We start from the raw sequence: 24,501 nt of genomic DNA on the forward strand, positions 1-24,501 counted from the left end.
AGTCAATAAACGCCCCACGGGATTACAGGTTCACAGCAGACCCACGAGCTGCAGTCCTCTGACAAAGGCCCCAAACGGTGGTAAGCTGATCCTCATTTGTTCTGCAGTAGCTTATCAATCATGCTATCAGGCTGGGCCGTGAGCACACAGCTTAAACAGTCGCATATATATTTCCAATATTCCTTCTTTTCCACTGAGCCTGTCTTCCCACTTTCTCAGGAAAGTTAAGGGATGTTAAATAATCCTTACTAAGCCCACAGGCTGGTGGTGGGTAGCTGTATGGGAAAGATCACCTGGCCTAAAACAAGGCCATTTCTGGAATGAAACACATTAAAGCCATTCAACAGCATCCTTCAATATTATATTTCTCTTTTATAAACAATGAGGATGTATGCCTGCTGCTGCCAAGATAGAGATCTAATGAGGATATTGGCTTTCCTAATGGGTAATCTCTAAGCAGGCTTCTCTGCTACTGCATGCTGCCACGCAGGAAAAAAGGCAGAAAAATAATATTTGTTGGGATACAGTGAAAAGGTCACAGTAATCATATCTGCTACTACGTCAATATGTAAGATTGCCCTGTGCTTGTCCCTCCTCCCTCAAGACAAAGTAGCTTTCTTAGTCATGGAGTGAATTTACAAGTAGCATCTGAAGCTAAGGAAAACATTTTTAGTGACACAGCTTGGTTTGCAGGAAGGAAAGTGCTTTAGAAAAGGATTTGGTTTGGCTTTAAACATGTCTAACATACAGAAAATATGAAGGGTATCATGGCTGAGAATATAGCAGACACAGTGGGCCGTACTGCATGGATGTGCGGAGCTGGGACCTGTCCGAGCGGCGTACGAGCAGCCTAGCTGGCAACCTAACCACCTTTGGAGAAGGGTAGAAAAGGTAACAGCTCTGAATCAGGACAGCACCTGGATGAATCCTTAAATACCAGTGGGATTTAAATGCATCCCTCAGCATTTTTCTTACCTACAATTTTAGCTAGCTGAAATATAAAATACTTCGTTGAATCAAGGTGGGAGACACGGTGGTCTTAAGCTCCCAGCAGGTCTGTAGGTGCTCTGAGCTGTGCCCATGGCCAACCCCAGGGGGGGCATGGGGACACCCCGGGAGCCTGGGAAATGGTCCCTGCAGGGCAGCGAGTCACTGCTGGCCTGAGGCGGGAGCAAGCACTGGGAACCAGTGTCCTTTGAACTCCTTCATAGGCTCATTTTAATCCTTTCCATAGTTTCTTAAAAGGAAGCCAATTAGTGTGAGAGCCACAGGCCACCAAAGCCATTGCTGTACTGCTGATTTTTTACATACATACATATATATATATATATATAGTGGCTGACAAAGAAAATCTTGCCTGCGGGGGACAGGTCAGACTGATAGGGTAAACTGTCTCTGGATCATTAAAAATGTCAAGGGAGGAAGCAGAGCAATGGGTTAGGCTAGTGGTCTGTGGCTGCTTGGAGGTTTTAGGGAACCCGCGTTTCATGGGGTAGTTCACATCTCAAATCCACCCAGTCTTTGGGGAAAATTTATATTGGGGGTGCATACTGGGGGGATTTTATAACCAGTTACCAAGTTGCATTCTTGGAGCTGGCAGGGAAGGGCAAAGCCACACATCATGATGTACTGCTTCATGAAATCATAGCGGGTTAGTTACCTCCTTTGCAGCAAGTATAGTTTGTTAAGCTGCCATCTGAGTTTAACACGGAAAATTCCTGATTTGCTGTGACTCTTTCAAGCTACTAAAAAGGAAAAATGGAAATCAAAGAAGAACCAAATGTGCTTTATTTATTGTTTTCCCACTGTCACATATTTCTTCCCAGACAGGAAAGAGAGTTTCATTTTTTTCCCAGCACCTTTTTATAAGTGGTAGACCACTAATACTGATGGGAAAGTTGAAATGTAAAAAGTAACCAAACAAAGTACGGTCTCTTAGTTTCAGGAAAACATTAGTAGATTTTTAAAATATTGAAGTTGGAATTCTTTAACCTCAAGGTCTAAGCCACAGAAGAATGTTCCTTTAAAAAAAAAAAAAAGGTTTGATCATAAATCTTTTATCACTTTGAACTTACTCATTTAAAAATATCTTAGCTGAAGGCTGTGGATGGCAGAGCAATAGAGTTACACAGACTGAAAAATAATAACCTGCTTTTCAATCATGCTATTAGAATGGTGCTGCTGGTCTGAATGGCCTGTTTGTAACCTGATGAAGACAAAATAAATGAAACTACCTTTGGAAGTACGAAAACACCTTTTTATAAGATCCTCTATGAGCTCTCACGGCCAGGGCTGGTTTTCTTAGTTATTGCTTATCAGCCCAACATGTCATTGCAGTATGTAGTAGACTAAACTTCCCAAAAGCAAGTGCTTATTTCAGAGCTTCCTACTGTAGTTGCTTTAAAAGAGACCCTTCTCCTTCCTTTCCCAGAGGCTTACTGTTCTGAACCTCCTGAGAGGAACTCCTGGAGGATAGACATAGTCCACAAGAAATGCTGGAAAACAACAACAATAATTCCTATCTTCAAAGGAAGGAAGGAAAAGAAGAATCCAGGGAGTTTTGGGCTGGCCAGCTTAAATTCAGTTGCCTGGCAAACACTTGCGTGAAATAACTCTTTTGTAAGTAATTGGTAGGAAATGAGCAAGAGTTAATATGACTCTGTCAAAACCAGGTGTTGTTAATCTGATGAATTTCCTTCTTTAACAGCTTAACGGGCCCTGTGGGTGAGGGAAGGGGTCCTTAATAAGCCTTTGATCCTGTCCTACATGACATTTTCATAAACAAGTAGGGCAATAGGCCAAATGATATATACTGTATGTACGGTAGCTGAAAGTGCTATTAACTGTCCTATTAATTCTCAGATCTTCACTGTCAAAACTGGGGGGATCTACAGGGGTTTGTCCACCGTCTGGGTCTCCTTTATGGATAGTTTTTAGTGAGTACATTTGCTAAATTTGCAGGTACCACCAAGCTGGTTTAGGCAACCAGCATGGCTGGGGACAAACTGATCTTGATTAACTGGAGAAACAGTTCAGTGAAAAAAAAACCACCACAAAAATGTGCAATTCCATGTGGCCACGGCCCTAAACTCAGGCCGAAATTATCATTGTCTATCACAGAGGGGTCACCCACCTTACCCAATTCAGGCAAGGAGATCTCCTCACCAGGTGAGTGAGCAGCAGTATGGCCTTCGAGACACAAGAAGACATTTTTTTCTGCCCAACTCACCATGGGTGGAAAAGCAGACCTAGTTTTGGGCATCGTGTTTCGGGAAGGATATGGAGTAATTACAGAGAGCCTTGGGGAAAGCAGTGGTAATGGCGAGAGGTTTAGAAAACTTGACCCCTGTGGAAAGGTTAAATGAATGGAGATGTCTTCTAGTCTATAATAATATCAAAATGTATGAAGCAGGGCTTTTGTAAGCAATATCATTCATTGCAGGTTGACCTTGCCATGCAGCACAGCGTAAAAGCTCACAGGGGGCTGCAGGGAGCGGTGGTGTGAGGTGAAGGTGGAGGAGAGATTTCTCCACTCAAAGGGTTTCACATTTCTTTCTCCTTTTGCAGAGCAAATGGCCATGGATACAAGGCAAAGGTAATCAATGGTAAGCAGTAAGTTCCCTGGGGGAACATAAGAAGGACAATAAAACTCAACACTTCACTGGAGCACCCGGGTAATGAACATCATGACAAGCTGAAGCAAATACTGTTGGTATGACTCGGGCTGGCCCGGCTCCATGTGCTGCGCAGAAAAGCAATCGGTGGCTCCAGTCCTCTGGTTCCATTTTTCCAGCCTTGCCTTAGGATTAGAGGTGGTCATAGTAGTGGCATTGCCCTGGACAGACCAGGTCTATATATATATATATATATATAACCCAGCATGTAGGAAGGCAGGGGTACAGCTGCCAGCCGCTGGGCGCAAGGGGCACCCATCTCCTACACCCACCTTCGTCCCTTGAAGTGTGGATGTGTCTGCATCTCACCTGTTCCTTTTGCAGGCAAACTCAGAGCTAACCAGCTGGCACCAATAAAAGCCCCAGGAACAACAGAATTAATCACAGAGACAACGTATCAATAAATATAAATGTGCTTCACCTCATTGCAATATAAAGGAACAGTTTTTGGGGGGAGGATCTGCTGCTATAATGCATTCTGTTCTTCAGACAGAGGTTTCTTCGCAAAAAAAGACTTAATTCCTCCTTCACTGTTAAAACACACTGCTGGTGCCCCCAGCAGTTGCAAGAAAAGGTTTCAATTCCAGACCATTGGCTGTATTCCTGTCAGATGTTGTTATCTTTGTGGTCAAGATTTGTAATAAATTGAATATTCTTGGCTCTAATTTCTAAGGGATTTTCATTTTGAAGTCAAGAATTGTTTTATTGGTATCAGGAGCTGGAGGATACGGCAGTGTGATGATGTCAGTGTTGCCTTCCCCTGTTCATTGATCATTACTTTTGTGATTTTGGTTTTTCTTTTTGAACATCTACCACCTGGAGCCATGGCATTACCTAATAATCGTGTTTTAAAAGAAATGAAAAAGAGAAAAGATACGGGAAAAAAAGTTTCTTACAGAAAAGAACCTGAAGAGTGTTCCTTACAATATCAGAGGAAGTAAAAATAACCCATTGTTGGATACCTTTGTATTTAAGATATTTTTGTATTGTTTATGAGTTAATTGTCATTGTTTATGAGTTAATTACATGAATTTTTACTTTGGTTGGCTGGGTCCTGGTTTCTAAACAGCTGTGCTCAGCAGAACTGCAATCTTTTCTTCAAAAGGAAAAAAAAGTTCCACTCCGGGATTATTGGAAAAAAGAACCCTGTTTCTTGTTTATTTATTTATTTAGAAAGCACATACAGCGATGCATGGGGAGGGGAAGAGAGATGCAAAACGGGTGAGCATACAAATCCATCTCAAAAGAAATAGTGAGACACTTCCCAGATAATTAGTAGTACATCAGTCTATGTGAGCATTTAAACTGTTGTACCTCTAGATTAAAAAAGAAACCACGGAGAATTTCTGAAGAACAAGGTAAATGTCTATATTTCAGAAATCCCACCACAATCAACTTGTAGGCAGCAATGTTTTTGTTTTGTTTTTTGTTCCTGATATTTCCTGAAAGTGTCTCTCTTGCTCACGCTATGGTTTCTTTCCTCAGTGTCCGCCTCTGGTGACAAGTAAGGATACTTGTGAATGAAGATTTCCCCTTCGTTCTCGACCTTTTCTTTAATTTCTTCTGATGCTTGAGCGAAATTCCAAGCTCCTCCATTATCGCATTGAAAGAAAGACACTGGTGGAAGACGGAAATGGGATTAAACACTTCTCATCGAAGGCAGAGTTCGACCATACCCTTTGCACAAACGGTGGCTTTTACAAGCAAGGACCTGAGCTCTTACTGGCGGGCTCAGAAAGCTTCTCTGCTGAGTTCTGCCAGCTTTAAATAAGCCCCTAAGGTATAATAGGTGAGTCTGTATAAGTCATGTTTTTTGCTTAACTTGGCTTCCACTGAATTTAATTTAACTTCGGCTTAACTAAAGCTGATTATGAATGTTTCTGAAATTCTACACAGATGCATTTGCGATGTTTTGGTGGTTTCATTTCATAAAACTTACCCTTTTTTCAGGAGGTAAATTTCCTTCTGACCTTAAAAGAAAAAAGATCATCTTTTTTAAGTCACATGTACCCTAGCCATGAAAAAATGGGTATACTAGAGAAAACAAAGAACACCATTTTTGAAGATTTCTTTGTGGTTTAGTTATTTTCCCCTCACAAAATGAGCAGACATTTCTAAAATATAGCACAGTTCTCAATGCTCTTCTTTCTTTAGAAAGAATCTTTTTCAAATATTGTGTGTTGAAGAAAGGAGAAAATTACCACAAGAATAATGTAGCTGAATAGTTTAGAAAGAAAGCAGAAATCTTTTTTCTTCTCACCATCACAACATTAACAAAGACATTTTGGGTAAGTGGAAACATCCTTTAAAATCTACAGCTGGAATAATTACATGTAACACAAAAAAAAACTGCAAAGAGGCTTTAAGTGGAAGTATCTAGCAATACAAAAAAAATTGTTCCATGCAAATATATATAAAAAGGTTATTTCTATATAAAATGAAGTGATGGTAGTAGCAGTGTGAAACAAAGCTTTAACCACCTTACCTTCATCAAGTTGAATAAATCCTTCCTACCAAACGCTTTCTAGAACTGCAGAACTGACCAGCTTTAAAACAACTGGTTAAAACTACAGTTCTTGTAAAATGACAGCAACAGCACACAGACACGGTTCTCTGTATCAAATATAAATTCCCTTCTAGAGTGATACCAATGCAAGGTAAGCAGCGTTCAGTTCTTAACCAGTAATAATGCAAAAGTGACCTCAGTTATACAAGGCTAAAAAAAGTAAAACCAGATATATTATCGGAAGAGGGGAAAACCCAAGTTTTCCTAGTAGCCACCTATTCCAGACGAATGTTTCCAAATGCAAAAGAAAGTATGAGGGTAACCTGGATCAAGATTAAATCATTTGTTTAAGATAGCAAAGGAATCCCAGAGAAGTGAATTCCACACACCATGCCTCTTCCTCTCCAGTATAAACCCGCTGTATAACATGTGTAACCCTGATTCCGCAAATAAGCCCAAGACATCAGTGCATCAGCGTGTGTGTGTATTTTAAATGTGTATGATCTTGCGTATGCCATCATGTCCTGCCATCATGTCCTTTCATGGGATGGGCTGCACACAGATTAAGATCCCATATGTTAAACCTATAGTTTAATATGCTCTTTCTTTGAGATGCTTAGTTTTTGCTCATCTAAAATTCTGAAGTATACATAAATGAAACTACTATGAATTCATTCCAGACCCAAAATGTAATAGACGTAGGCCAGGGCAGTGTACTGCTTTTTTTTCAAATTACTGTCTGGTAATAGCCAGGAATTTGCTGGTGCAATTATAATTTAAATATCTCCTTTGACACTGTAATATAGGAATTCCCACGTTACTGGAATTAGTCAAAAGTGTCTGCTGCAGCCCGATGGCCTCTGGAAGCAGCAGGTGAAGTAGGTATCATCCTAATACAGACACTATTTCTATATTGCTTCAGGCTTTTTTAGAGAGCACTACTTATTTCCAAACTAATAATAATGTATGCTTTAATTATCCATGACTTAGCATGGATAATTTCTCTCTATTATCTTAGTTTTAATTGAGCTTTCAAAATCTAGATTACAAAGTGATTCCAGAACTCCATGGCAAATAAGGAAAGGATCATATTAACCATTTGTAGGATTGATCAGGTTTATTTTTATTTTCTTTCCCCTTTGTTCTTACTAACTTATATGTTGCGCGTGTATTTAATAATAGCCATCAGTCTCTGCAATGTGCATACAGAGATGATTTCTGCAGATGAAATAGTACATTTTACTGCCTTGTTAATAGGCTTGTATTTTAATCTTCCAAACTGATTCATATTATTCAGACTATGCAATTATCATAATGTCCTTCAATTTCATGTCAACAAAATAGTCCCATGAAGATCATTTTACATCTGCAGATAGATATTTAAAACATATTGCTGACATCAAGTATGTGAGGTTTTTAATATCTGACTACATGATTTGTGAAGTGCCCAACTGGTTCCACTTCCAACTCTGTTTTGAATTTTAAAATAAATATTATCAGAAAGACTTCAAAATATTCTCAGGAATGGCTTTGATGTTTAGGTGTTCTCTCTAGGAATTACACTTTTGCCTAATTGTTCATGAATAGCAGTTACATCTAAAACCGAATATAAAAGCATTACTGTTCTTGTCGATAATCTTTTCGGTAAACTGATGATGTTTATCCTCCCAGCGAAGTATGGAAGTAGGCCATTCCAAATCTGAAAGGGCTCTGCTTTATCGAGACTCTCTCCTATCCTACCCTGGCAGCGCAAGGCCCCAGTGGGTGGATTACCCACCAGGGAGGTTGAAACACACACGCTCAACACACATGGGAATGGGCTCGGCCATCCTGCAGGGACAGTGGGTTGGGAGAGGGACAGGAGGAGGCTTTACAGCGCTCGCTTCCTGGGTCTTACACCTTGCAGCTCCTGCTCCTGGCTTTATAAAAGCACAAAACCAGTTTTACTTTACGCTTAGTTTCGAGGGGCTTAAACCACCATTGGCACGAGTTTGTCAACCTGAAGCAATGAATTAAATGTAGATTTAAGACCCTGGACTGATCCTTCAAAGATATTCCAATGGTTATGGACATAACTATGACTCTGATCAATTTTGTGCATATTCCTGTCTGAGATCCTACCACCTTTGAGAAAGCCAGTTGGAGGTAGCAGAGCGTTACAAACGTGGGAGACACAGGGCTTTCTCTGCCCCTCTGCCTTCACACAGAGCTTCATTCAGTCTAAAAGAGCAACCTGAGATGATACGTTGAACTTTCAGGGGTTTGGTTACCCATTCAGAAGGACAGTTACACGTGAACTTTCTTTGAGCCCCAGGAAGCATAGCTCAAAACCCTATTTATCTCCAAGCTTCTGCATGCAATCAGGAAACTGAACAGATATCTGAAGACTGGAATTGTCCTGAACTTTTCAAGCAGTAGAAAACTGTGGTACAGAGTGAGTACAAACTCAGCCAGAATGCTGTAGGATTTACAGGAAAATCACGGACAAGAAACACATTCACTGGGGACTCCCAAGATGGCTCTCTGAACAGCACCATGTCTGCAGCATAATTACAGTAGCCTTTAAAAAGGGGATGGTGACATTAAAATTCCATTTAAAAGGGTAATATACTGTTCTTTTAGTCTCATATTCGGATAGCCAGACTGAAAGGGCTTCTTTAAAAAGCTATTTTTTTACACGCTGTTAAGTCCATTTTTGAGGTCTTGCCGAGAATGAGAGCAGAGTAGGCATAGAGCAATACATTTAACAACAGAGTAATAAGTTTAACATTTTGCTTTTAGTCAGCTTGACTTTCTCATTCCAGCAGTGTCAAAATGCTGCAGGACATGGCATGCGAGGCTAAAAGGAAATGTCATCCTTTAAAAACAGAATAGATTTTGCTCTCCTTGTGATGTGAGACTCTTTCTCTTTGCCCTTTGGTCGTTTCAGCAGGCTATAAAAGCTTGGTCATGAAGCTCCCAAATCCTTCCTTACACTCCCATACAGAAAACTGTGCTAAGCTTTAGGATAATTATAGATTCAGAATTTAAAAAATAACATAAAATAAAGTAGAAACAAGACTGAAAAAAAAGAATCTGTAGTCAGACTTCATTGATCTGCTCCTTATGCTGCTGGGCGACCACTGGGGACAAGACTTTTCAATTGCATTTTATTAACACCTTGCAAAAACAAACAAATAACAACAACAACAACAAAAAATCCTGTACGCTGTGTTGGAGAACTGAGAACTATGAAAATGGAAGGATGTGGGCCAGATTTTATTCTGGAAGAACACCTGACCAGCTCGGGCACAGAGTAGAAAGTGCAGAAGTCAGGGTTTTTCTTCTGCAGTGCCCTCATCACTGTGAAGGACCCATAGCTGGGACACTGATATATGTCTTCTGCTGAAAGAAAAGTGATTTGTTTGTGCCTAGTGCACCGAAGGAAAAATATCCAAAATAGTTTCTCCTAGTGAGCAAACTGCTGTTGAGGCACATTAAGAATCTGTTTGAGTATTCTGTCACTGATGGTTAATTGCATGAGGAGATCACTAAATTAAGTCTTTTAAACTGTCAGAGTCTATTGAACAGTTCAAAACAGTATGACAATAATCCATGAATAATTTTAACTCTTCCATACTTATATAAACCATTCCTCAGTTTCCTGTTTACAAGAAAGAAATCAGTAAAACTACTTGCTGGTCTCACAAACCATCTAAATACGAATGGGACTAGTCAGTGAAGGCATAGATGGCCACAGTTGTGTTTGGAGGTGGGGTTATGGCCTGAAAATGGCCAGCTCAAGCTGATCGATGTTCGTTGAAGAGGGGGCAACTCCACAAAAAAGTCTATTTTACAAGAACCTCACTGAGACAGGGGATTTCTTCCTTCTCCCCTTCTCCTTCTCCTTTGTTTCTGAAGAGCTAACGATGTGAAGCTTCAAGACTTTGATCCGAGAGAGATGGCACAATCACACGATACCATGGCAGTACTTGGAGGAAATATCAATTTAGTTGGGGAAAACATTATTGCTGTGCTTGGTCTAGATCCGCGGTGCAGGAGTGTTGTTAATCCACCCTCAGCCTGGTTCTTTGAAATGGTGATCATATTGCCTTCATTCCCTTCATTCTTCTCTTGTCTGGTCCTTTCTCCCTCCTTCCTCCTGCACCTTTGCCTAGTTGGATTGCAGACTCTTTGATGGGGGCAGGAACTGCCACTAAATAAAGGTAGGCACATTGACCCTAGCCAAATCAAACTGGCAATGGCTTGGGACTAGCTCATTCATGGATTCTTTGCTTTCAATGGTAGGTAGCTTCTGTGTGTTAAAGCATATGGCATTTTTTGCAAACACTTATTAATTTGAATATTTTGGGAGTTCCGAGTCAAAACTTCTAGGAAAAACTTCTTTATTGAAAGAGTGGTCAGGCCTTGGAACAGGCTGCCCAGGGAAGTGGTTGAGTCACCATCCCTGGAGGTATTTAAAAGATGTGTAGATGAGGGGCTTAGGGACATGGTGTAGTGGGCAGGTGGTGGTGTGTTGACGGTTGGACTCGATGATCTTAGAGGTCTTTTCCAACCTTAATGATTCTATGATTTTAAATGCAGCAACAGCAAAACAAAAATTAATATAAAATGACATAGGAGTATGCTTATAGCCTTTTAATGCCAAAATAGCTCTGGCTATGCTTCACTGGTACCGTGGTGCCAGAACTGATGAAGCATGTTGTGGCTCACCCATCGCAGGCAGAGTCGTTGACTCTGTGCTGATTGCACAGCAAGGTCCCTGCGCTGACACACACCTGAGAAAGGATCTGGTTTGATTATTGGGCCCTGGATGCAATTGCAAGGCTGCAGCTTAGGAAGGTGCAACGGTGACCATCTGTATTTGTGAACAGAGTATTTTTTTGTGGCCAAATTTCAAAGTATAGCAGTCATAGAAGCTTAGAGCGCTGATAAGCGGAAAAACTTTGAATGTTTTGACACTTCTTCTTGAAGTTTGTTATATCTATGCAGGAGTCCTACCAGGTGCCGTGCATTTCATGGGAGATGCTATGGGCTGTGTCTTCCTCAAGCCTTGCTGTTAACCTGAAGGCACCTGCATTTTCCTGGGTCCACAGAAAACCTTGGAAAAACTGCTTTTACAGGCATCAATTTGTTAGCACTTGGGTGGCATGCCAGCTCTTCACTGCCTCAGCTGCTGGCCTAGCTGTTAAGGAGCAAGTAACGCTTTTTAATAACTCTTTTTGTAGCTAGGTATGAAGGTCCGTTAGGGAAAAGAGGAGCTGCTTTGTAATTCCCACAGGCAAGCCGAAGTCCGTGAGGTTGTCTGTGGGGACAGCTAGACACAGGGAAATGATGACTGTTACTAACAATGTGACTGTTTCCTTGACAGGTATGAAAATGTTTACCCAAAAAGTGACAGAAAATTTCTATATTCTGCATTCATATAAAAAGTGATTAGAAAACTGGTTGAAGTTGCAACCCAGAGGATTTCTTGCGTAGAGCAATGATGGAGATAAACACATTAAGAATTTTCCTTCTCCTCTGAGAATTGAAAGAAACTGAATTTAATTAGTTTTAAGTCTCTTCTACTGGGAAACTGCAAACAAAAGTGCTTTCTTAAATCAGAGATACAGAAGATCTAATTCAGGTCTTTGCTGGTAAGAAGGCTTATTTTATGAAGAACCAAAGCATTCAAGGCCCTATTCAAACAAGTTAAAATGCCGTTTTGAGCAAGACAATTTCTTGCAGCGTCTGGAGCGGAGCATAAACACGTGCATGGATGAGCACTGGCAGAGAAGAATTGGTATAGCCTAGCTACGAGCAGTACATCTTCGTCACAAAAAATACTTAAGCCTACTGCCAGCATAAATAATGCTGACCAAAAATTGTAACGTGAATAGAAGGAAAACACAGGTCACTGTATGCTCTGGCTTTTCTCAGGAGCCAGGTATGAGAGAAACAATTCAAGAGGAGACCAGAGCTTCGCCTCAGCACTTCGGCGATTGAGTGTGAAGGCATCCACTCGAACAAGTTTTCTAATTGCAGTAGAGTCCAGAAATGGCCCCTCAATAAAACAGATCATTAACTTGTTTGATGAGGAGGAACTGCAGTGGGCAAGAAAACATCAAGTAGGTGTGAGGGGTGGGAAATGAATTGGTGAAACTGGTGGTAAGCTGGGGTATAATGAAATACAGATAAAAGGTAATCAGGTTTTGAAAACATGGTGGTTTGCCACGGTTCATGACATCCTATGAGCTGGCATTTCTATACGTTTTGTGTATCTCAAAACATTGTCATATGTTTTTTTGGTGGCAACAACAGATCCAGTCCGTTGTCTCCTGCCCTGTCAATCCCCAGAGTGGCTGAGGACTAGTGGAAATCAAACTATTATCCTTCCAGGGTGTAAAAAGCATCCAGTACCAACCTCCTACACAAAAGTTCCTTGTGCATTTCAATATACAAAGCAATGCCAAGGCTTTACTGTTTGATATAAATTGATGTTCTGATTTTGCCATAAAAGAGTTTTCTACGTTACAGAGCCTTACAATAGTGAACATCATGAATTGCTCAAGCCAAGTCAACGGAGTTATTCTGTGAAAGGTAGGTACTGGGGGTGCCTGAGGGTGCTTTTGTTGAATATGTTCTTAAACGTTAATGGTTACATGGCATAAAATTTAACTGATAGATATGATTTTGTGCTATGATAGTTACTTGGAGGCTTTGGCTAATGAATTTTAAATGGATGAATTAAAATTCATTAAATAGTGACACTGGGAATAAGATATGCCAGCTAAAAATCTCTGACTGCTTATAACAGGGGTTCAGAAAGTTAATGCAGCCCTGCAGGTTATTTTCTGAGGTTTATAAAGAACGGCCTGGCCCACTTGCTGAATGCTTCATCAGAGACCAAGGAAAATAATTCTCCATGCTTTTAGTAATGAGACTGCCATTGGTTTACTCAGGTTTGGTAGGAGATGAAAAGGAGGTAAATAATTTTTCTTACCTGAAAAAGGTGAATTACCCCATGAAATGACAAGTTGACAATTGTACATATAGACTGTGATAATTCTTAAAATCCGCTACAGTCTATTGCACTCACTCTTCACAGTATGTGTAATTATTTTCTGTGATATGCATTTAAACTGCCCAAATTTCCAGGACTTTGACAATTTGCGTTAGATAAGCTTATCTCCTGCTGAAGCAAGAGGCACTTTGAAGTCGTTAACTATGTGTTGGTGAGTACAACCTCTGCTGTTATGTGCACTGTTTAAGTTTAATGCTTTCCATCAGACACACCTTTTTTCTTTCCTGACTATACAGTGTGAATTGAGGGCTGTGTTCGAATCCCTCGCTCCTCTCGGATTAACTTGCCACAGTCTAACTCCGTAGATAGGGTGGTGCCAGAGGTGGAGTTGGACGGATGGGTTTGCTTACACTGTAGTCCGTAAAAGAAACAAAAGGCCTTGCATGCAAGAAAAAAAAAATGGAGAAAATAAATAAATGAAAGAAGTAAAATTAAAAACAAACATGAGAATGAGATTCAAAAGCTATTTAAATCAAAAGAGATTCTATTTATGGAAATCATAGATTGTATTCAACTCATGCTTTGTATTAGCTTAGTGATAATATACACTGTATAGCATTTTCCATCTAAGCTTCTTACTTCACCAGAATAAAAATAAAACAAAGTGGGAGAAATCAGAAAGTAACACTGGAATTGCTGGTATTCTACTTTCTGTAAAATTACTTTTGGAAAACAAGCATGATGTTGCCATATTAACTCACTTAAAGATTTTAATTAAGAGACTACCTATAATAAGCAACACATTGCTGTGAAACAGTAGTACAGTTTCAGAAATGGTATATGTATATATGTATCCCTGAATACTATGTTATTCACCCAACATATTGCTAAGTAAATTAACACTCCTTTGTGACAAAAGCTTTAGGTCTACTTTAATTATGACTTCAGGAATGCATTGCCTTTCCCAGACTCCTGACGAGTTTCCAGGCTATTTTGCACCATATTAGTATTTATACTAAAGATTTTAATTAGCTGCAACTGGTCTCCAAAACATATTTGAATGAAAGATCTCATGAGACATGAATGAAACAAAGATATCGACATATTCTTTATGCATTTTGTGCTAAAACTGTTCTATGGGGTTAAAGTACTAATCAGAAAGCTGCAATATGTGCAAAATACATTCACTCTTTATCTCTGACATTCCAAAACAGGGACACTTTGATTAATATGGCCTGCAAAATTGCTCCACATGAGCTGTGTCTGTTGTTCATAGACAGTGCTATTGCCTTTAATGAGGGCTTGCTCAGGCACACGTGGAGACGTCTGCATGGTCAGGAGCTGCCCTCTCCTGCAGGATGCTGTGAGGACCAAGTCCACCGACATTGGCGTTAGGTGTCATGGACCCAAAATAACACCAAGTGCCACTTGGAAAATGTAGATGCATGGTAGGATTCAGGTCACTTCCTTTCAGCTGTCTGAACAGCAGGCGTGTAGCCTTGGCTTATGGTGATCCCTTACCAGCAGCAAGGAGATACAGGTGATTTATGCTATCCAAAATCAGATGTTGTCCTCTTGAGGGCTTCAACCCTGGCTGTTTGTTTTCACTCAGGCGTCAATTCCTCTCACATCTCAGCACCACTACTGTATGGAGTGTAAACTGCACCTCTGAGACCAAGCTCAAAATGTTCTCCTTCTCCTCCCACTCATCCCTGCTGCCTTCGTTAAGGTTATTTTCTTGACAGTCATTTCTGGCATTTATGTCATCAGCCTTGCAGAATTACACCTCGGATGAAGAGGATGAATTACCCATGGAAAAGCTCCTGCCTTTCCCACCTAAAAGTGCAAAGTGAGCTTAAACAACTCACTTCGAAGTAGGTGCTTTATATCTAGAAACTTGAAGTTAGGTCATATGAAGCCACCTCTTGGTGACTGTGTCAGGGGCCACTGGTCCTGCAGTGCAACGTAGCTCTTGTCCCTACGCTAAGTCCTGTTGAAGTGAAGAGGATCAGGGCAGCTATAGCAGTTGAGCCAAACAGGGCCACATCAGGGTCTAGGACATGGCCAGAACCAAACCAGCACCAGGGAAGGCAGGCAGAGTAAGAGGGTTGACAGACAACTTCAAGAACAGACTGTGAGTTGCTGCTCATGCCTTGTTTCTTTTACAGCGGCTGGTGGTTCGGTAAATGGGTGTTTACGCTCTATTTTAATGATTGATTCTATCTCACAAACTGCTGTAATACTCAAGGCATGATTTATACACAGCATTTCCTTTGTTTTCTCTCTGCCCTTTTAAATGGCTCATTATGCTTCAGTGGAGCTATAACCAGAATTTCTTTGGCTCTATAATCTTACTTTACTGTGGCATCCGTCACCTTTCAGTAGGTCTCCCTGCTTTGAAGTGCATGCTTCAGCACAGTGTGTAAACCCCTGGCTGTGATAAAAATGCTTTCTAGAGCAAGAGAAAAATTACGCTTGGGGATTTGGAAGTACATTCCTGTTGTTACTCAAAGGGCTGATGCTAATGCCACATAAAAAAAAAATCCAGTTGTGTTTTATTCATTTCTAACGTAATTTATACTTGAAGTCTTAAAGATGAAGCAGAAACTGTTTGAGAAACTAATTGCTCTTGTTCTGCACTGCCATACTAAGCAGCACTAATTGGACTGTGGGTGAGGTACTTCCCTGTTCTTATTAATAAATTATTTGTCTTCAGTGCCAGAAACATGTGGTGAGAGTTCAGCAATACAAAATCTGCACTCCAGCAAAGAGACTTATAACCTCCACAGCCACAAACCTCAGCCTCCCAGAAACATAAGCAAGCTGCAAATGGATGACTCACCTGCTCAATATCGCTGTTTTTCCTTGATTTATATATAAATTCACCAATGGCTACAAACACTGAAAGAACAAGCCCTGCAGCGAGCACTATGAAGATGCCCCCAATATTCTCCACCCCAAGAGCGCTGGCTTCTTTGCTGTCCTCCTCGGGGCAGCCGTTGCCTCGCCACCACTTTTCCTTCATCATGTGCAGCTTTCCCTCCTCCTGGAGCTGGAGAATGGCGATGGTGATCTTGTCTCTGTAAGGAGACCCTGCAACGTGAGAACAAGACCCATCAGTGCTGGTTGCAGCAAAGTGAAGGCAGGGAGGGAGCAAGCTGCTGCTATCTGAAGCAAAAGTGCTCCCTTATCACAAGATTGATTATTCCAGCCAGAAAGTCTTGGTTTCTCTTCAGCTGGAAGGGGGAAGAGGACTATCTGTTGGCGTCTGCCCTGGGGACTGGAAAGCAGAAGGCTCCTTTGGTGTGGTGATTTGTCTGAGAATTCATTATAATTTCTAGGGTCTCCTACTGAGGTTTATTTAAGCCTTGGCAGTGGGTTTTCTTGCTAAGTAATTCCTCCATATCATGTTTGAATATTGCTTTGAGCATCCTTTGAGACTTTCCACTTTGCATCTCTTCTATTTACTTCAACATCTGTTTATTTTTCCTACTGCATGTAAAATGAGTAGCTGTCTAAGAAAAACCCACAGTCAGTCAGATACATTCTCTTCTCATTTATACCTGCATAAGCCCACAACTCCACTTCAGCTACCTTACAGCTTATAAGGACACAAGGCGGCCGAGTCTTTTTTCCCGTGACTTGCAACAATATTGGCACTGCAAGCTGAAAATAGCAACAATTCCATACTTTTTATTTGCAGGCCAACAGCTTGCTAAATGATGTGTCTTCAGGCTCAGCAGCATTAATGGGCCTGTACAGTATCTGGCAAATAACAGGGTCACGTTGGGCAGTTCAATCTGTTTAGGTTTGCCTCTCACGCACTCTGCTCTGGCTCTCCATCTTCCAAAATCTCTGCCGCCTGTTAAGTCCCTTCAGCCAACTTGTGCTCTTGCAGAAGCACGAGCCTGAAGCCCTGCTTCTGGAGCAGCGCCTAGTTAAAGGAAATTGCTACCAATTATCTTCTCCCATGTTGCCAGAAGCTGAAGTTATCAACAATAATAGCAGCAATCCTGTTATTAATTATAATAGACAAGTGGAAGTTGGTTTTGTCATTGTGAGAGAGACTTTTCTTTCTGGGGCAAGGATTTTATGATAGCAAACAGGAGAGGGTTACAAGAAAGGCTGTTTGGCTCTAAAGGCATATATATGCCCCCAAATCCTGCCATATTGGACTTCCTACAGTTGGAAGCGTTTAGTGTCTGGGCTGAAATACAGTGTCACCAGTCCTTTGCCCATGTAACTAACTACCATCCAAACTTTCCTCTCCTTTAACACATTAATAAGACTATTTTCTTAAGCTGTAATTTCACCAAAAGTCACATTTTGCTGCAAATTAAAGCAGTTGCAATTCTCAGTCCGATCAAGATAAACAAATTTTTAAGGCAGAATGTGTGCCAAAATTTCAGTGATAGTGTGGTACACATAGACACGGACACTTAAGAAAAATCTCACTAGGCACCACTTTTGTGTCTTAATGCATCTAAATAGCCTTGGAAATTTGGCCTCACAGCTTCAGTTTGCTTTCTTACATTGCCATGCAGGACATTATTAAAACTAATTGTACCATGAATACAACTCCTCCTCTCTGCTTTCCATTTCCTTTAGCCCGCAGCATTGTCTGAGGAGAATCAGTGTGAAAAACATTGCAGTTCTTCATTTGTTGCGCCAACACTCAGCTATTTTTCAGTGTATCTTACTGCCAGCACTAGGACATGCTGTGACCACAGATGCCAAGAGACATGTGTCAGATTATACAAAGCCCATCTGGGAAGCCAGCAATCAGCAGCCACTGCTTGGGGTAGCCAGCTTTGAAAGGAAAATACGCCTGCTGTAAGAATAGATGATTTCTCTGCATGCTATTAAAGAACCAAAAATAAGCACAACAGAAAACAAAACAGAAACACCTTCAAAACTGTCTTTACACAGAGAAGTGAATTATTACCACTGAAAACAGCAGCGCCTCTCAGAAGAAAGAGCAGAATTGTTTCTACCTTAGGAGAGGTTTGTTGCCCTGGTAGCTGGAGTCTGTTAGATTGTAGGGTTCATCTATTTTCCCTTGTCTGAAAGGACATTGCTGTTAGGTAAAGTGAAGCAGCCTGAGTCACAACGCAGGATTTGTGGGGATGTTCATTCTTTCTTGTGATGTTTATGTTGCCAGCAAGATTATCACAATTCATCTTGAGGGTAACAGCTACATCTATATTTCTACACGTGCTTTTAAAGTTTGTCAAGTGCGCCTGGAGTGTTGGATTGGTGATGTTTTATTGGTGAGCACTAAAACCGCACATAAATCCATCTCAACTCCTCTTTGAATATTCAGCATATCATTTATGGCCTCTGAGCTATTAACAACCTACCTTTCAGTCCAAGAAATGCATCTATCTACTTTCTTAGCAGTCTCTCAAGTAATAGCTTTAGTGTTAGAATTACTAGCATCAACACTGGCAGTGATACTGGAATTAATGCCTGTCCTGACATTTGTAATAATGTTGCTTTCTTCAACCGGATTCCCTCCAGGGTGACATTTTGCATAGGTTTTGTTGTAGCCTTTGCTACAGCAGTACTTCCAGAGTGCATTAAGTTCACCACCAACCATTGCTGCAGATTTTTCATTAGTAATGGTCTTTGCCAAAAATCTGATGAAAGCCCTCCTCTCTGTGACCCATCGGCTCTGTAATAAACATAAATGGAGATGTTTGTTGGTATGCCTAAATCCCCTTTATCCTAACTCAGCACAGAGAAGTAGGAAGACAGTCTATATCTGCAGTTTTTTACTTGCAGAAGGTGCTCTGATCAAGTAGTACATTTCCTGGATTCATTGACCTTTCAAAAATTTTCCTTCCTGTTTCTTTGGGAGCCAAATAGTGATGATATTCAGCTCGTTCACTGGAAATTTTGGAGTGCGAGGCATACTTTTGCTGCTGCAATCCCTAGCCATGTGGTTGTGCATTCTCCTGGAGGAACGAATGCAGACCAGTTAAGACTTGCTGAAACTTTGGTGTTAAGGGTCACAGAGAAGTTTTCTTTTTTTTTTCCATGCAGCTTCTGCAATCAATAGCCTTGAATGCTATGAGAAAAATAACAGAGCCTTTGGGGTCCATCTGAATAGTGGAAGGATCTCCACGGCTTATCTTCTCTATGAAATCAATCATTTAAGAATTTAAGATGTCTGATGGCACTGAAGTATTCCACAGTGCTTGGAGATATCTATTCCCCTGAATTTTGCTGGTTTTCCTTAAGAAAAAAATGAAGGCACATTTATCATACAAGAAGAATCCTATAAATATATTTCACAGCTGTATTTCCAATGGATGCACTCTCTCTGAGGGTTACCATCTGTTCCAATTATTCCTTCATTGTTCTTGGTTTAAAGTATGGCAGCTTTATAACTGCAATGAAACTCTTGCCGTACATTTGTCTTTATTGGGGATTTTAGCTTTTGCGTCATTTTCTTCAGGGTGAGAAGAGAAGGCTGTTCTCACATAGCCAGTGGAAAAATATACTTAAAGCGTTATCTAAATGACATTCTGTCTGAGGTACTCAGTAGCATAAAGAATCACAGTTCAAAGTGCAGTGATGTTTCTCCCTTATTTATATCTGGTCTACCAGGAAACTGATGGACCAAATACTTCACCTGTTATATCTGTGTAAACTGATATTGACTTGAATAATTCCCCTGAAGACAATAAAATTGCATAGCTATTAACTGAGCGTGACACAGTAAATACATATGTGAGCAGTACGGAGAAGTATATTATATAGGAAAAAGATCTGGCTGCCCAGTGCCAATTATTCACAAGAACACAGCACAAAAACCTGACACTCTTTCTAATTCTCTACAATTAGCAAATCTTGAAAAGGACACTGGATATGCTAAAAAAGATCTGCTGGAAAGAGTTCACAGAGATTGGGAGTCTTAAGACTGTGCTTAGCTCAAAACACTGAAATCCCTGATGCAGATGCAGAACCTTGCAATTGCTTCTCGCTGTCTTATGTGTTGTTCTGAGGTCATGAAATAGATGAGAAATTAATCTCCTTTCATGCAGCTTTCTTTGGGATGCATACGTGGGACATAACATGTATCCTGCCCGCTTCCATTTTCCCAGAGACATTACCTGATTTCTCAAACTAAACTGAATTTCAGTAGAGCGACTTGCACCTCGAGCAGCACAGAGGATACCCAGTTTGCTACGAATGGGATGCTCCAGAAGGCAAGCAGGTCACTCAACCTCGTTCTGCAGATGTAGCCTGCACTGCTACGGAGTGAGCAGGGCAAGAGTCGTTGTTTTGCCTAAAAGGAGGCTCCTAGCGTCTGTTTCAATGAGAAAGGTTTCTAAAAGACTAGGACATGATTCAAATGGCCGTCTAAACTTCTGAAGGGGCCATTGCTGGGTGTGCTCCACAACGCCTGTGCTGGAAAGCATCTTACCAATAGGGGTTCCCACGCCGTAGCCTTTCGAATCAATGAGCCCCCCGATCTGGGTGAGGTTGCAGTTTCTCTGAGTCACGTACTCTATGCTGGTCGACTCCATTAGCAGCGCATAGTCCGTTGTGAGCACACGCTGGATTCCCTCGTCGTTGTTCTTCACCAGCGCTGTCTGCTGCCTGCTGCTCATGAACGCCCACATCTTCTCATATGTTGATATTTTGGATTTCTAAGGAGGGAAAATGAGGGCACAGAATCACACCAGCACCCAAATTACACTTGTAAAATATTCCTTAGCCTTTTGTTGTGACCGGTGCCAATAGCACATCTTGAATGAAAGAGAATCAGTAGCAGGGTTTTCTTCCCACAGCCTTTCTCTCTTACTGTGCTTTATGCTGAGGAATCTCTTTTTTCACTTCCTTTGCAGTGCCAGGAACTTCATTACTGGCACCACTGTGAAGTCTTCGAAGTTTTTTGGGCTAATGCTGTTACATGGATTATAGCACATAACCCAGCTAAATTAGTGCAGCTGGATACTGTTGCATGCAGAAGCAGTGCTTCTGCCTGTCAGGGCAAACACACTACTCCAAAAGCCTGATGATGAATAAAGTACTGGCTCTTTTGTATTGGTATCACTTGCCTAGAAGTCATGTACTTCAAGGACAAAGCTTGAGAAACAAACCCAAAGCGGCTTCTAAGCAAACTTCTGCTTTCTGCTTTCCATTGCAATCAGACTTAAGGAGTTCATCCTTCTCCCACTGAAGTTAAGGGGGAGTTTGCCAGAAGGAGTGTGTACGTGTCCTGTGTCAATGCCCAGCTGCACAGGGAAGAGGGATGCCAGAAGCCCCAGCCACCTCCGTACAGTGTTGAACATCCCTTCCTCCCGGCTCCTTTCCCCCTGCTGCGGGAGCCCGCGAGGGACCCAGGCGCCCTGCAGGGAAAGGCAGTGCCCGTGCCCCCTTATTCGCACTTCTGCCTTTGCTGGAGGATACGAAAAGCAAAACTGAACCTGCCCAGGGAGGTGCTGGAGCCCTGCTACTCTCAAGATGTGCTACCTACAAACCAAAAAACCTTCAAGCGCCAGCACAGTACTAACATGATTAAACCTCTCTCTTCCTTGTATGCTCTCAAACAACATTGCACACACAATGTCGCTTTTGAATTAAATATCAAGGTAGACCTACAGACAGCTGGACCATTAGAAACTGTCAACAGAAACGAATTTGTCTCAAGATGGCAAAGCCAACCATTGCCAAACTAGTCTGTGCCGCAGCCTAGCATGAGCCAGACACAAACAAAGCAACTTTTTAATGTAAATATGAGTTGAAGGTCCTCCACACACTTACGTTTCCCCAGTTCTGGGACAGTATATCCTCACTTCCTTCATGGGCTCTATCTTTGGTTTATAGCCATCATAGCTGATTTTAGGCTCACTGTCTGGAGACCATATGTGCTTATTAAACACCAGTGTCTGGGGGATTCCTGTGAGAAGTTGTTTTTCTGGTTCTTCGAGCTTTAAATGTTAATATGCTTCACCTATGAATTCAATACCTGTGAATGTCACCTAAATTCCACCTAAGTTTGGTAAGTCACAGATACCACTAAACTTTGAAGATGGTTAAGTGTCTCTTTAGTAGTAGAAACCATTTTTACTGCTCAGTTGGGAATATTTTTTGAAATTGATGATAAGTTTATGCAGTAGATATTGAGTCTGATATTGAATTTACTGGAAGGATGTATTCTTTATTCAGACAAATTTGAAAGAAAGATCTCAGCTTCTTGACTTGCCAACTCCCATTTTTTTCAGGATAGAAAATACGTCAAATTCTGGCCTTTGAATTCTCATTGATTTCAGTGGAAACATGTCTGTACATCAGAAGGTAGGAGCTGGCAAGAATTGCAACATGAGATTAAGATCTATTATCTCAGAGGGGCAAGAAAGCAATGGGAGATTTATAGACGTGTTGGAAACAGAGCGGGACAGCAGTCTGGAGAAATATGTGTATGTCACTATTTGTGGATGTGAAACATCTTGCTTTCAGTTGGACTTTTCCCAATTTTGGACACAGATGGTGAATGTTGCCTGAGATCCTGCTGGTTCACCTGCCCAGAATCCCACCCCCTCATTGGAGCACTCCTTAACTGCCCAGGCCCTGTTTTCTGGGTATTTTCATCTGGTATGTCCAGATCTGGGATCTGTGTACAGGGAGGAGGCTGACTCTGAGGTTCCTTCAAAGTCAGAACTACATTTTTTCCCACAAATGATTTCAATTGCTTTTGTTTTCATTCCCCCCACTACCTGGCTAGAAGGCATAGTCGCTGCAGAAACTTTCTTGAAAATACTGCCTTTTTAGCAATAGTTTTTCTGGGGACACTATTACAACAAGGATACTAGTGTAAAAGGCATTCAAAATTAGTGGAAAAACACAACTGTTAATATATGCATTATAAACAAGACTAAATAAAAAGTGATGCAAGTTTGAATAAATGTAAACAGAGTTTTCAGAAAAGCAGTGGAAGTACCTTGCTTTTCTCGTATGGTTCCCATCGAGCAGGTACACTGTGTAATATCATCTTTCAGGGGCTTCCTGCTGCTACTTTCAGCACAAAGTCCTAAACGAAAGCTCTTCAGAGTTTGCTTCATGCCAGGATCTTTTCCTGCACTTGATGTCTTCAGAAATCCTTTTGCCATGTGTGTCTCTTATAGTCCTGAAAATCAGACTCATCTGGTCTTGGCATCTTGTGTCCTACATGACAGAGGCACTGTCTTGTTCCTCTCTCCTCTGTAGCGAGGAATGCCCCGAGTGTCATGGTTTTGCTTTAAAAAAATGTTGGTCTGAAAGAGGCTGCTGTTTCTCTTGGCATTTCTTGGTTTAAGTACTGAGTGTAGCCCTTAGATAAATCAAATCTTGCAACACAGGAAGTATTTGAAATAATGACCCTTCCTTAGTGCAACCCAGCCCTGCGCTAGACTCCTGCAGGATGTTTTTACTGCTGTTGCACCTGGTCGTGCCGATTCCTCCTTTCCCTTCCCTGCCCCATCACATCAGCACTCCCAGGCGACAGGACTGTCTCTGCGGCACAGGCTGCCCATCGCGAAAAGCACTTTTCACCCCAGCTCAGTTCCTCCAGCTCTCAAATCGCAGGGGCGTGGCTGCCGGGGGTACCCCTGGGCATTGGGGAGCTCCCAGAGTCTGTCACGGCGTGGGGCAGTCCAGGGGAAACTGCCCAGGCCAGGTCAGGGCTTCACAGCTCCCCCGAAAAGAGGCAGAATTATTTCAGGTGTCTTCTCTAGAACCGTTACGGCAAAGGTGCTTTTTCTTAAACTATACCGTAATGCACCTGTAGCGCAGGAACGGGAATAACTGCTGCCCAGAAACCTTTACTCCTGCCTTCTCCTAATTCCCAGGTCTCTCACTGGTGTGTGTGTGTGTATGTGTGCTTATTTAGAGCAAGAATTACATGCAGTACTTTGCAGTCCAAGGGAGGCAAAGTAATGCCCTCACAGAGCACACAGTCTTCCTTTCGCATACATAAGTATCTATCGTATTTATTGCACAGAGACCTATTCCGTGATTATTTTTTTAAGTTTGGGACAGCGTAAAGAAATCCTAATCTTGTGAGGATCTTGAAGGGCTTCTGTAATAAAGGTAATAGCACCTTTTATATAACACTGTGTGTCTCACTGGTTTACAAGTGTCATAAATTGTATTTTTCATGCATCTTTCACTATGTCACCTTCACTCTGCCAGAGAATCCATCTCCATTCTGTACAAAAACTAATGTCCTTTCACTTGTGTTTGTGTACACGTGTATTTCAGGCACAAGTAAGCTAGCATGTATAACATAAATATTTAATCACCTTGTCTGAAACTTTTTTTTTAAA

At 41.4% G+C, this 24,501-nt stretch overlaps 1 protein-coding gene and 1 long non-coding RNA gene across 2 annotated transcripts in view; one reads left to right on the forward strand and one right to left on the reverse strand.

Annotated features, from left to right (window-relative positions):
* The first annotated feature begins 700 nt into the window (after positions 1 to 700).
* LOC142091672 (uncharacterized) lies at positions 701 to 5,015 on the forward strand. Its single transcript, XR_012676872.1, has 3 exons — positions 701 to 891; positions 2,432 to 2,619; positions 3,568 to 5,015. It is a non-coding gene; the product is annotated as an uncharacterized LOC142091672 (long non-coding RNA).
* The window catches only part of GRIK1 (glutamate ionotropic receptor kainate type subunit 1), a 79,800-nt gene continuing 60,106 nt past the window's right edge, over positions 4,808 to 24,501 (reverse strand). Inside the window, exons 13-15 of the mRNA XM_075171033.1 lie at positions 20,619 to 20,844; positions 16,029 to 16,279; positions 4,808 to 5,291 (exon numbers count right to left, since the gene is read on the reverse strand). Of these exons, the coding sequence (XP_075027134.1) occupies positions 5,136 to 5,291; positions 16,029 to 16,279; positions 20,619 to 20,844 (633 nt within the window). The 3' untranslated portion in view covers positions 4,808 to 5,135. The remainder of the gene's footprint in view (positions 5,292 to 16,028; positions 16,280 to 20,618; positions 20,845 to 24,501) is intronic.

This window comes from Calonectris borealis, chromosome 1, assembly GCF_964195595.1.
Source record: "Calonectris borealis chromosome 1, bCalBor7.hap1.2, whole genome shotgun sequence".
In the NCBI taxonomy this organism is placed as follows: Eukaryota; Metazoa; Chordata; class Aves; order Procellariiformes; family Procellariidae; genus Calonectris; species Calonectris borealis.